Genomic DNA, 12,410 nt, shown 5'->3' with positions numbered 1-12,410 from the left:
AAGAGTTAGAGCATAGATCACTCTATTGTTAGGGATTAGGGTAAAAGTTAGCGGAAACTGTGGAAAAATGTTTGCGGAAACTGCGATCAGCGAGGGTTAGAGCATAGATTACTCTATGGTTAGAATTAGGGTAAGGGGTAACAGAAACTGAGGAAAAAATGTTTGCGGAAAATGCGATCAGCGAGGGTTAGGGTTAGAGCATAGATTACTCTATGGTTAGGGTTAGCGGAAACTGCGGAAAAATGTTTGCGGGAACTGCGATCAGCGGACTTCGGTTTTAAGCTATTTTTTTCTCTTGATCTTTTCAAGGGGAAAATTTTAAAATGATTGCGGAAACTGCGATCAAAAACTTCGGCTTTTTTTTTTTTTTCTCTCGATCTTTTCAAGGTACAAACTGATGGTACGAACTGTTCATGGTATGAACTAGGTTGCATCTCTTTTATCTGCCGTTTGATACTTTTCATGAATAATATCTTGAGTCGCTTCTAAAAGATTTCATAGTAGGTTACGATTAAAAAGTTGTGTGGCCCAATAACTCATGTGTAATTGACAAAGTGGCCCGCGACCACAAAAAGGTTCGTCACCCCTGATCTAAAGTGTTAAGGACTGCAAATCACAGATACACATATTTTCTCTCGTGTGTTAATACTTGCAATGCTAAAATGGTGTGGAATAGTAAAGTTCAAAAACAAGTTCTGAGCGCTAATGTATCACCACAAATGGGCAGTGTGGGCAGTTGCATGCTATTCTTGTAACACTGCTACTTTTTGGTAGTGGTAGCAGCGTTGCATTTTTGTTGGAGTAGTGGCGCTACTTTTTTCTAGGGTCTGCTACTATTCGGTGAGTCCGATTCGGTGAGTCCGATTCGGTGAGTCTGATTCGGTGAGTTCCTAACCTCTAACCCCTAACCCTAACTCTTAACCCCTAACCCTAAAACGGCAATGATAATTAGGCTACGGTACCCGATAATTAAAAAAAAAAATTGAAAAAATCCCCCGTTAAGGGATCGGACTCACCGAATCGGACTCACCGAATCGGACTCACCGAAACGGGCCATTCCGTTTTTTCTAATGTAGCGGTAGCATGTTGCATTTCAGTTGCATTCCCATTGTTTGCTACTTTCCAATTTAAAGTGAAAAAATGACTTGTTTTTGAGATTTTTTGTGGAAACAATGCGTGAAAACATCAACTCAGAAATAATTCAACTGCAACAAACATCAAACCACATTGATACCAACAAGAGTGATACCAACACTAATCACGACTTCAAGAATGAATTTTTTTGGTGTATTAGTGCCATCACATAAAACATTAGCACCAAAAGAAAAGTCAATTGTGGAGACCCATTTTTCGACAGAAAGCAAGTCAATGTGCATTGTGCTTTCCCAGTGCCGATTTAAAACATGTCTTCATTAAATATATACCCCTATTCCTTCCTATCCTGCGGTGGAGAGACATTTCTTCATTGGTAAAGATGTCCTGAAGCCAAAACGGCAGGACTCGGCAACTCGCATTTTGTAATGCTTGTATTTTTGAATGATGCGTAACAATAAATTTCTAAAATGACGTTGAAATGGCAGCTTGTAAACAAATGATATTCGATTTCAAGGTCATTTCTATTGTTGCAAAGTGTTTCTTGTGTCAGTTTAAAACAAAAGTAGTGAAGGAAGCAGAAGGTAGCGCGTCCTACTTTAGCCAAAGTTGAACTAGAAGTAGCGATTAATGCGCTACTTCTAAAATGGCGGGTAGCGCATTAGCGCAACACTGTTTAGCCACGGAATGGCCCGTTTCGGCGAGTCCGATTCGGCGAGTCCGATTCGACTAGTCCGATTCGGCGAGTTCCCGATTCCGCGAGTTCCCTATTCGGCGAGAGCCTTTTTCGGCGAGTGCCCTATTCGGCAAGTTTTTAAAATTTTTAAAAGGAAATTATCGGGTACCGTAGCCTAATTACAATTGCCGTTTTTACATAGTTTTAACGTCGCAAAACGTTGAAATCGTGCAGAAAGGAATAAAAATAAAATGGTTGAACTATTAAATTAAAATTCGTCATGTCAGTTCAGTTATTTTTATTTTTGACCATCATATCAAAAACAATACACATCAACATAGCAAAGGTGTAGAAAGGGTAGAAGCGACAAAACGCGAACGTTAAAACGTGCTTGTGACTGAAGTAAGTTATTGAGTTGAAAGAAATTTGGCACGGTCGCAACACCTTCAGAAAAATTTAAGATATGAAGGGAAAATAAAACAAAGAAAATGTTACAAAAAAAAATCATGTTTATGTCTATAAGTTAGTACTTTTGAATAGTTAAAATGATTAGTTTGGATCATCAAATGTGTGGCCTACAGCTTAGATTGAAAGGAAATTATCGGGTACCGTAGCCTAGTTATCCCGACCAGCAAAAGTTTGTTCCAAGAACCCAGTTAGCCTAACAGTTCATTTTTACATTGTAGTAACAGAATGAAAAGGCTAACCAAATGTGTGGCCTATCGTTTTAACGTCGCTAAACGTTGAAATCGTGTAGAAAAGAGAACTTTGCTGTCTAGGATACGTTGAAACTGAAAAACATTCACAGAAGCCCTACGATACGTTGCATTTTTGAGATAATGTATTCAGACGTTGAATCAATGTACAAATGAAATGTTATGCTAAATGGGTTCTTGGAACAATTCGAAGGGCTTCTGTGAATGTTTCTCAGCTTCAATGTATCCTAGTAAGCAAAGTTCTCTTTTCTACACGATTTCAACATTTAGCGACGTTAAAACGATGTAAAAACGGCAATTTTTGCTGGTCGGGATAACTGGGCTACGGTACCCAATAATTTCCTTTCAATCCAAGCTGTAGGCCACACATTTGGTTAGCCTTTTCATTCTGTTACTACAATGTAAAAATGAACTGTTAGGCTAACTGGGTTCTTGGAACAAATCGAAAGGCTTCTGTGAATGTTTCTCAGTTTCAAAGTATCCTAGTCAGCAAAAGCTCCCTTTTCTACACGATTTCAACGTTTAGCGACGTTAACACGATAGGCCACACATTTATCTCCCAAGAACTCTCACTAGACATTCTTAACGCGTTTGCTTCCGTTCGAGTTGGTAAGAAACAGTGTGGTCGTAGTTTGAGGTTTTGCAGCCGAAGGTCTAACCCTATGTGGAAGATGTACGCGGACTGCACGGGAAAGAGTGCTAGGGAGCGCTAGACTTTGATGTCGCCATCTGGCACTAGCATAGCCTACCTTCTCCTCCGTTCAGTGGATGTGTTGGTTTCATATCTCAGAAATACCTGAGGTAGTTCGATAGTTGATATTTTCGTTTCGGTTGATTTGCTATCTCGGTGACGTACGAGTGACGTCACCATCGGGTCGCCATGAATCGCTCAGTGGATCGTGGTCCCCTGTATGAATTGTTGATGGGATCAATTCATCGCGCGTTTATCGCTTCCAAGGCTGCTGAGAGTGATGCCTCTTTTGGTGTATTTAAAGATTAAGTCAATCGATTCGCTATGACGATGTTAAATACAGAATAAACGAAATAATGGGTTACGCAAGGTCACTATCGGTCATCGGAAGGTCACTATCGGTCATCAGAAGGTCACTATCGGTCATCATCTGCCACTCCCACGTTAACCTCATCTTCTTGATGTTAGATTTGTACGAGAATTTGGTCATCAACTTGATGACGTTTTGTTGCACCACGCTGAATCAGAAGACGATCCACCAAGATGGTAGGTCCATCAAGAGTCCGGTGATCTTTGGTCTTGGCGTTGCCTTGGCAACCGGAGAGTTATTTCCAGCTGTCTTTGAAGATCCCGCTAAGGAACCAGCCTCGTCACTACGTGGCGCCAAATCACTTCACGGTCCATCGGTCATGCAGGATATTTATGAGTGAGTCTACAGTTTAAAAAATCTTCTTGTGATCCAGTATTATCACGTTAGTGTAAAGATACAAATATCAGTCTCTCAATTTACTGAGGCAAAGTCATGATCTTTTGCATTAATTTGCAGTTTATAGTCACCAGAAGAACGCAAGAAGTTGATATATATACTTTAATATCATTATAAAGGTGATTATCGCCAGATTGGTGTAAACTGAAAGAGAATTGACGCTTTGCACTTCTATGTAACATTGTGACGTCACAGTATATTTGTTGTTTTGTAAAGTTTGACCGAGCAACCAGCACATCAAGAACTGTTCAGGCGTAATTTTGTTTTGTTTACAATTTCTAGTTGTATGATTTCCTTGTTCTTCCAGTAAATTCTGATCATTACAACAACTATTCGACTGTCTCGTCCATGCTATACGTTTATAACCAATCATTGGCTGTACTCTGATATCCCGTTATTGATTATCATCAACCTCTTCCATTGCTCCCAGCTGGAGCACAAACAACATTGTGATTAAACCTTTCACTTACGATGCATTCCCTTCCATATCCGCCTGGTTGGATCAGCCAGACAGCATCATTCGAAAGTGAGTGTTGTGGTAGCAATAGACAATTGATGTTAACTTGACTAAACCATTGATAATAACAATGAGCTTTGTGCCAGGATTGTTGGCATTGTGTGGCATCAATCCCTGCAATTTTCTCATCACTGAGCATCACCAGGCACTTGTCCACTTCGCCAGAGGTGGAGCCGGAGAACTTCGAATCGCACATCCGGGATTCCTTGGCGTTCATCTTCAGTCATCCCGACCCGATGCAGTCCGTGTTCAAAGAGGGAGCCATCCGCTTCAGGAAGACAGGAGTCGAGTGGGTCCAGGCTTCTTAGGAGATTCCGAATGCAAGACGCGGAATTTGCTCCAGTTATTCACAACCCGCTTAACTTCCCTTGAAAGTTTCCTCTTAATGCAAATACAACGTTAATAATAATCAGCGATGTCAAAACACTATATTGTCAGTTACGTCATAAACGAGATTGTTAAATCTTTGTTTTCTGTCGAACCACGCTGTGAATTGTTTGTCGAATACTTTCAATTACACAGCTCGCCTCAAGAAGTTCCTGATCACGATAATGTTCATTATTTAAAGATAAGTTGACAGGCTTGTCCATGGGAATGGGATTCCCACGGGAATCCCATGGGAAATGTCCCATGGGATGGGATGGGATGGGACAGCACGAATTGCATTTCCCATGAGCACAGTGACTCGGAATATGAGTGCCAATGATAATGAATTGTCATAGATAGACAACTTTTCTGAACTTTAAAGTTAACAAAGCCAAAAAATTTTGTCGTTTTGTATCACTTTTTGTACGTTTAGTCCTATTTAGTACACATTAGACTTAAATTTCCATAAATTTAATAACATTTATTGAATTGTATTTTGATGGGAATCCCATGGGATGGGACGGGACAGGCATGAATTGCTATGGGATGGGACAGAAAAAAATGTCCCATGGACAAGCCTGTAAATTGAGTTTCCCCTCTCTGCTTTATTTCGTCTCCCCCTGAAAGAATTTTCTTTGCAAAGTATTTCGCTTCGACCCAATTTTTTTTTGAAAAAGCAAATTCAATTTTTTCACATTGATCCAATGTTTGAAGATGTTGAATCAATGTAAAAGTGACAGTTTTTGTTCGCTGTGGATTTGACCAAATACAATTGTGATTTAATTAAATTCAATTAATTTTACTTTGCCTGTTAATTGCCAGATTCACCCAGACAACTGAGTAGAAATTCATTTTGTTTATTCAACGTACACAGACGTTGATACAAAAGTGTAATTTTCTGGCTGGCATTTTTTTTTTTTTTTTGTTAATTTCGCCATGAATTAGTAAAGGGGACAAAATCCGACATTTTTTATCCATTGTGTAGTCTCAGACGTTGATTCAATGTAATGAAGAATGTGGGCTGGTTGCAAATGTTTCTACCTCCGCATCATTATAGCTTTGTAAGGATTTGTGTTTATTCCTGGGTTGAAATTCAGAATTTCAAATAGAATGTGTCATGCAATGCATACTTACATAGTCGTGACAGGTTGTTGTTGGAATTTATTTTAAGGAATAATATTACACTGGTCAACAGCAAATTTTAATCGAGCTCGTGATTGATTGATTCTAGAAGCATTTTTTGCGCTGATTTCAAAAATGTCTTTACTTTTTTCCTAGCACATCAGGTTTTCTAGATATTCCAATTTTAAAATTTTGAAGACATGCCACATTTACAGGCAAGTAAAGCAGTTTTTTTATTTGCAAATTAAATGTGACGTCATAATAAAACAATGATATAAACAATAAAACAATGATACGTCATAATCAAGCAAAGGGACAAAATAACTTATCCAAACTTGGAATCTGCTCGCCGGCCGGTTCCTCATGATGAAACCATGTCGCCACCTTTACCTCCACAGGGAGGCCTAGATTCCATTGAAAATGATGGTGATGACGTCGCTTCATTAAGCGAACTCTCATCAACAAGTTCTGAGTATCAAGAAGAAGAAGAAGAAGGCAGGCCACAGTTATTTTCCCAGGAGCACCTCAATGATTTGATTAGAGACCTTGGCCTTTCAAAGCAAAAGTCAGAAATCCTTGCGTCAAGATTAAAAGACCTCGCTGCGTCTTAAAAGACCTCGCTGCATCAAAGACCTCGCTGCTTTGTTTAAAGTTGGTGGCCCCTGTGCTTTTGTCATGATATTGAAGAACTTTTTCATAAATTGGAAGAAGTTCACAATCCTCATGAGTGGCGAGTTTTCATTGATTTCTCGAAAAGAAGCCTGAAAGCTGTTCTTTTACATAACGGAAATGAAAAGCCATCCATTCCCATAGCACACTCGGTGCACCTAAAGGAATCTTATGAAAACATCGAAATTCTTCTCAATGCTATTAATTACAGGGATTATGAGTGGAGTATTTGTGGAGACCTGAAAATGATTGGAATCTTAATGGGGATGCAAGGGGGATTTACAAAGTACTGTTGTTTCTTGTGTCTGTGGGATAGTCGCGCTACTACTGAGCACTACCAGAAAAAGGATTGGCCAACAAGAAGCTCCTACAATCCTGGATGAGAAAGTGTCTAAAATGTCCCGCTAGTTAATCCTGACAAAATTCTTTTGCCGCCGTTACATATCAAACTCGGCTTGATGAAGAATTTTGTGAAAGCAATGGGCAAATCAAATTCAAACGGTTTTCTGTACCTCTGTAAGAAATTTCCAAAACTAAGTCATGCATAGCTTAAAGAAGGAATATTTGTTGGTCCACAGATTCGAGAAGTTTTAAAAGATACTGACTTTGAAAAATCACTCATTTCATCAGAATGTCGAGCATGGCAATCCTTTAAATGGTTATGCTTTAATTTTTTGGGAAATTTCAAGGCTGCTTCCTTCAGAAAAGGTCTTGAAAGGTTGCTCTCAACTTACAATGACATGGGCTGCTGCATGTCCCTCAAGATTCATTTTCTTCATTCCCACCTGGACTTTTTCCCTGAGAACCTTGGTGCAGTAAGTGATGAACAAGGTGAAAGGTTTCACCAAGATATCCAAAGCATGAAAGCACGCTATCAAGGGTTCTGGAACGAAAGGATGATGGATGATTACTGTTGGATGCTGCATCGCGATGATCCAACATGTACACCTATGCCCAGCGATTTTAATGCAGCAATGTCTAAGTGTCATTGCAACATTTTAAACACTATCTTTGGTATCATGCTGAACGTTTTTCTTGTGTTTTTGTAATATAATACAGGGAGCTTAAAAACCTGACACTTCAGCATTGTGCTAGCTCAAGTATTTAGTACCTCAGACAAGGTTTAAGAGGCATTTTTTGCACTCTAGTGTCTAGTATGCATACATATGCAACTAAATAGTGTTGAATCTGTGAAAGCAATGCACAAATCTGAAACACTCTGCTCTCTGAAGCTAAACTAAATTTGAAAATTGTAGCGACAAAATCGGTATTTGAACGCAATATTGACGTTTCTGGTCAAAAATTTTCAGACCAATAACTTTAAAACCTGATGTGCTAGAGCGAAACTAGCGCCAGATTTGAAATCAGCAGCAAATTGTGGTCTAAGAAAAGTTACTCCCATTCTCGATTAAAATTTTTTTTCAAATTTTGTTAACCCGTGTTATCAGAGTCGCCGGACAAAGCATTGATGATCATGCAAGTCTCTTTAATCAGTACCGTTGTTATTGTTGTTGTTTTCATTTTTGATAATACATTAAATCAGGCCTGTAGCCAGGGGGGCTCCCCCCTGAAAAAAAAATTGCCCCCCCTGGCAAAACCCCAACATTCTCGAGCAACAGCTACAATTAGAATGATTCTGCCCATCTTTCTCGTTGCAGAGCTCCAACCTAGGCCCAATTAACTACAATTGTTTTGTTTAGTCAACAGCTAAGATGATTAAACAATTTTGCCCCCCCCCCCCCTACCCCCTCCTTTGATAACCTCAACATGTTCAATTCAACCAAGGCCAACACGTGTTAGGTTGGTAGAAAAATTGTCAGAAACTGTGCAAAATGAAAATGTTTTGGGAAAGAATGATAACCTGACAAAGAGCCTAAGAGGGAATGGTTTTCCTGCAGGCCTACAAACCGGTACAAATTAGGCTATTTGATATCAGCTGTCGCTATTCTCGGTACCATACCTAATTCTAAGGGTCAGTGATAACCAATTTGTGCAGTGATAAACCAAATTTGTGCAGTGATAAATCGCAAAATGTGCAGTGGTAAAGCAAGTGGTTTTTGAAGACAACGCATTATTATTGTAACTGTCTCCGCCGCCAGTGTAGCCAAATCGTTTGACATCCGCTGGCTTCGATCAGTCTTTCAACAAGGTTGATAGGATCTCCATTCTGTTTTGTCCTTTGCGATGTTTTGCAATCGATGGAGATACCAGGCCAGCTTTTCTGATGTCAGATCTCAACAGTTGTAATAAGTTGGTACGGTGACGTCCGGTTCGGCCTTGGTACTTTTTGCTGCCAATTATCGCAAATTCAAGGGTTTTCTGGGGAGGTGAGTGATGGTGAAGTCTCAGAATATGTCCAAACATGTTCCATCTCATGATGGAGATCTTGACAACGCATATAAAATATAAACCCGTAATCTTTTAAGCAGTGTTTATTTTTTTTCTTCAATCCAATCAGTGTAAATAAATTTTGTTTCTAGTTTTCTGATCTGTGAAGTGCAACCTTGCAGCAGATATTGCTAGGGGAAGGTGGGGTTAGTTGAGTCATGTTTCAGATTTTTCCTTATATTTTTTTACCTATTGTAGATACACCTATGAAACTCTAAGTGAAACAAAGGTAATGAAGTATGCTTGCTACTACCCATTTATCAAAATGCTATTTCATGTTTAATTGCCATTTTTATTACCTCAAACATAGAGTACCGTTTGACTCAACCAACCCCGCAGACAGGGTTAGTTGAGTCAGTGGGTGGGGTTAGTTGAGGTGCAATGGCATTCATGAGATGCATAACTTTTTGGGGCTATTGGGCACCGTCCCCATCTGGCAGACTGGCACCTCTGATCTATACCATCAATGAACGTTTATTGTATTCAGGAGTGGGGAATAACCTACTTTGTACTGTGGGCCACAAAAATTATTAACAATACCAGGCGGGCCACATGGCCCCAAATTCGCCCGTTTCAACAGAGTCTTCACTGCAACCAGACCCAAATTTTCCTCGGTTATTTTACCTGACTTCTTTACTGCAACCAGGGCCTAATTTCTCTCGATTTTGCCCTACTTCATGCCATTTCTCTAAAAAAGTCTTCAAACCGCCTAGACCCAAATTTCACACATTCTATCGAAATTAGTGACATGAAATCTAATACTTTTCATGCTTTTCCCGCGGGCCACATTGTATTGCTTCGCGAACCAAATTTGGCAAAATTGGAAGTATTTCCATTGGAGACACATAAGTGGTCTCTGAACTAGCTGAATTTCGAGCAGAAGTTACGCTGGAACAAGCTTGATGTGCAGCACTAACGTTGGGTGTTTCGAAGGTTGCAGACAACTGATCCGTGTGTTCATTGATTTCTGAAGCACAGTTTTCAGCTTGAATCCCAACACGTAACTCTAAAGGTCGGTTGGTCATTTCTGATGGAGCAAAATCTATGTCAGTGAAAATGTCTCTGTACACAGGATATATCCCTGTTGTCTCAAAACCGGCAGCAATATTTTTGTGGGAAAAAGCATTTTCATAGGCTTGGTTTGTAATGCCAGACACATCATATATACTACAAACCTTTCCAGGATTATTTATTTGCCAGGAACTCAATGCTCTGTTGTAGTAGGCCTTAAACGGGCCATACACAGGCACACAGCCATGTCCAAAGGCTGTAATTAATGAGATGTGTGAGCCTGAGGGTGTAAAACTAAATAGAAAAGTAGGCCTAATGGATAATTTTAACCAAATAATAGCTCATTTTGTCCAAGTAGGCTAACTGATTTAATAATGCACGTTTAGCAATTCAAATTCAGAAGTAAGATTTCAGCAGCCTGCAACTTGAGGTAGGGTGAGTTGAGTCACTGCCTCAACTAGCCCTGCAACTATTGACTCAACCAACCCCAATCCTTCCTCGTGACAATTATTGAACATATTATCTATACGTAAAGCTTTATCGGTCTTACACAAATGTACTATGCTTAAGATAGCTATAAACTATATGAAACTTTGACGCTATCTTCGCTTACGCCTAGCATAGCTTCAGCATCCCGATCAACTTTGAGCTGAAAATATTTACTTTTTAGTCCAAAAAATGGCATTTTGGTGACTGTATAACCTGTATAACTTGCACGGCTGCTAAAGCAAGATGGACGCAGTTACCCATAATGCTTATTGTTTCTAGCAATTAATCTTCACGAAGTCATGCTTGGCTAGTCAGAAAACAATGGTGACTCAACTAACCCACTGACTCAACTAACACCACCTTCCCCTACATTTGGATCTAGCACTGCCGTTTGTGAGTGTGGATTCTCAGTGTTAACAAGGGTTGACGCTCCCACTAGACCAGTGCTTCTTAACCATTTTAGCGCTCGTACCCTTTGAGCTTTCATGAAATTTTCTCGTACCCCCTGTCTACAATGGCCGACGGAAGCAAATAAAATTGTAATTAACCATTTTAGCGCTCGTACCCTTTGAGCTTTCATGAAATTTTCTCGTACCCCCTGTCTACAATGGCCGACTGAAGCAAATAAAATTGTAATAATAGGAATTAAACTCAGTGTATTTATAACTTACGTGTTGAATGTATGCATTAAAAACAGTCTTGTAAGTTCAACAATATTCATCAGTCAATCTACGAATAGCTTTTTTGTTGCTGCTTTTCGTCAATGATTATATTGAAACGAGGTACTTTCTTTCAGATAGACACGCGCATATTATCTCTTGGATCCAAACGATTGCCCGACTTAGTTTTGATGTTTACAAGAGCTAACCCAGTTTCACATGGGTAGGTTGTCGCAAAAAGCGCAAAGATTTCTAAAGCTTTTTTTCTAACTGGTGAAATTTGTTGAGTTGTGTACACCAGAAGGCATCCAACTGCATTGGATCAAACTCCATATTGCTTTTACTACCAGCTTTCATTTCAATGAGATGGTCTTTCATTTTAGTCCAGTCGTTGAAGGGTTTTACCTTGACTTAATTGGTGTAAAGCTGAAATTTTGCACATTGGTTCTGTCAAAGCCTTCTACAACTTTACAAGCCAGGAGACGAAAAACTGAAAGCGCTGTGACGTCACGAAAACAGGCTCACATTTGTGCGATGGCGCGTACCAAAGTCCAAAGTGCGGAATTTACCAACTTGATAAACACCGCAGTGCGTGTTTTGAAACAAAGATACGGTAGTTTAGTATGCACGTTGTATGAAAGGTAGGAAGCTTATTAAATTGTGTTCGCAGTAGCCTAGTTTTTGTTTAAAATAAATTTATTTTGAACTACGACTACGATACAAGGGTAGAGGCAGTAAGAATTGCTAGGCTGGTATTTTAACTTCGCCAAAATCCTGAAGTTTAACTTAACTTTTAAACATGCTATGGTTGCTTGTTGTTTCAGTGTTAATCCATTCCCAACAAAAACCTTTTTTAGTATTTGTGACCGTAGTAGGCTGTAGTTATATGGCTAGGCTATGAAGATCAACTGATAAGTCCCCCCCTAGCCCATGAAATCCAACCAATTTGAGACTAGTGGTAAAGCCTCCAGGAGAAGGGAATAGCTCAGTTGAGCTCAACTGCTGGTTTTTTGTCTTCAGATACGTATGTTGCTTTTCGCTATACTTTGCAGGCTATAGTTGATCTGGTAAAGCATCTCTTGAGAGTTCACAAGTTTGATTATATTTTAACTGGCAAATTTCAAACTGACAATCTTGAAAGTAGATTTGGACAGTATCGGCAAATGTCTGGTGGAAACCGTTTGGTTTCTATTCAAGAAGTCATGGAAAATGAGAAAAAACTCAAGATTAAAAGCTTGTTACAGATAT

The 12,410-nt window shown here is 39.5% G+C and overlaps 1 protein-coding gene across 1 annotated transcript; it reads left to right on the top strand.

Annotated features, from left to right (window-relative positions):
- Positions 1–3,044: 3,044 nt before the first annotated feature.
- Positions 3,045–6,136, top strand: LOC145765563 (protein N-terminal asparagine amidohydrolase-like). The gene is made up of 4 exons (XM_082577433.1): positions 3,045–3,093; positions 3,644–3,881; positions 4,372–4,467; positions 4,604–6,136. Exons 2-4 carry the CDS (start codon positions 3,673–3,675, stop codon positions 4,764–4,766), a joined length of 468 nt encoding a protein of 155 aa, XP_082433559.1. The 5' UTR covers positions 3,045–3,093; positions 3,644–3,672; the 3' UTR covers positions 4,767–6,136.
- The last annotated feature ends 6,274 nt before the right edge of the window (positions 6,137–12,410 follow it).

This window comes from Aplidium turbinatum, chromosome 1 (assembly GCF_918807975.1).
Source record: "Aplidium turbinatum chromosome 1, kaAplTurb1.1, whole genome shotgun sequence".
NCBI lineage: Eukaryota > Metazoa > Chordata > Ascidiacea > Aplousobranchia > Polyclinidae > Aplidium > Aplidium turbinatum.
The sequence above is the reverse complement of the archived record's forward strand: the minus strand, read 5'-3'. Positions and strand labels throughout refer to the sequence as shown.

Bases quoted from the DNA above. Each gene is read 5' to 3' on its own strand.
- LOC145765563 (XM_082577433.1), top strand. From the start codon at position 3,673: ATGACGTTTTGTTGCACCACGCTGAATCAGAAGACGATCCACCAAGAT. The intron at 3,882-4,371 runs GTGAGTCTACAG...CATTGCTCCCAG, and splicing joins GTCATGCAGGATATTTATGA to CTGGAGCACAAACAACATTG. The intron at 4,468-4,603 runs GTGAGTGTTGTG...GAGCATCACCAG, and splicing joins CCAGACAGCATCATTCGAAA to GCACTTGTCCACTTCGCCAG.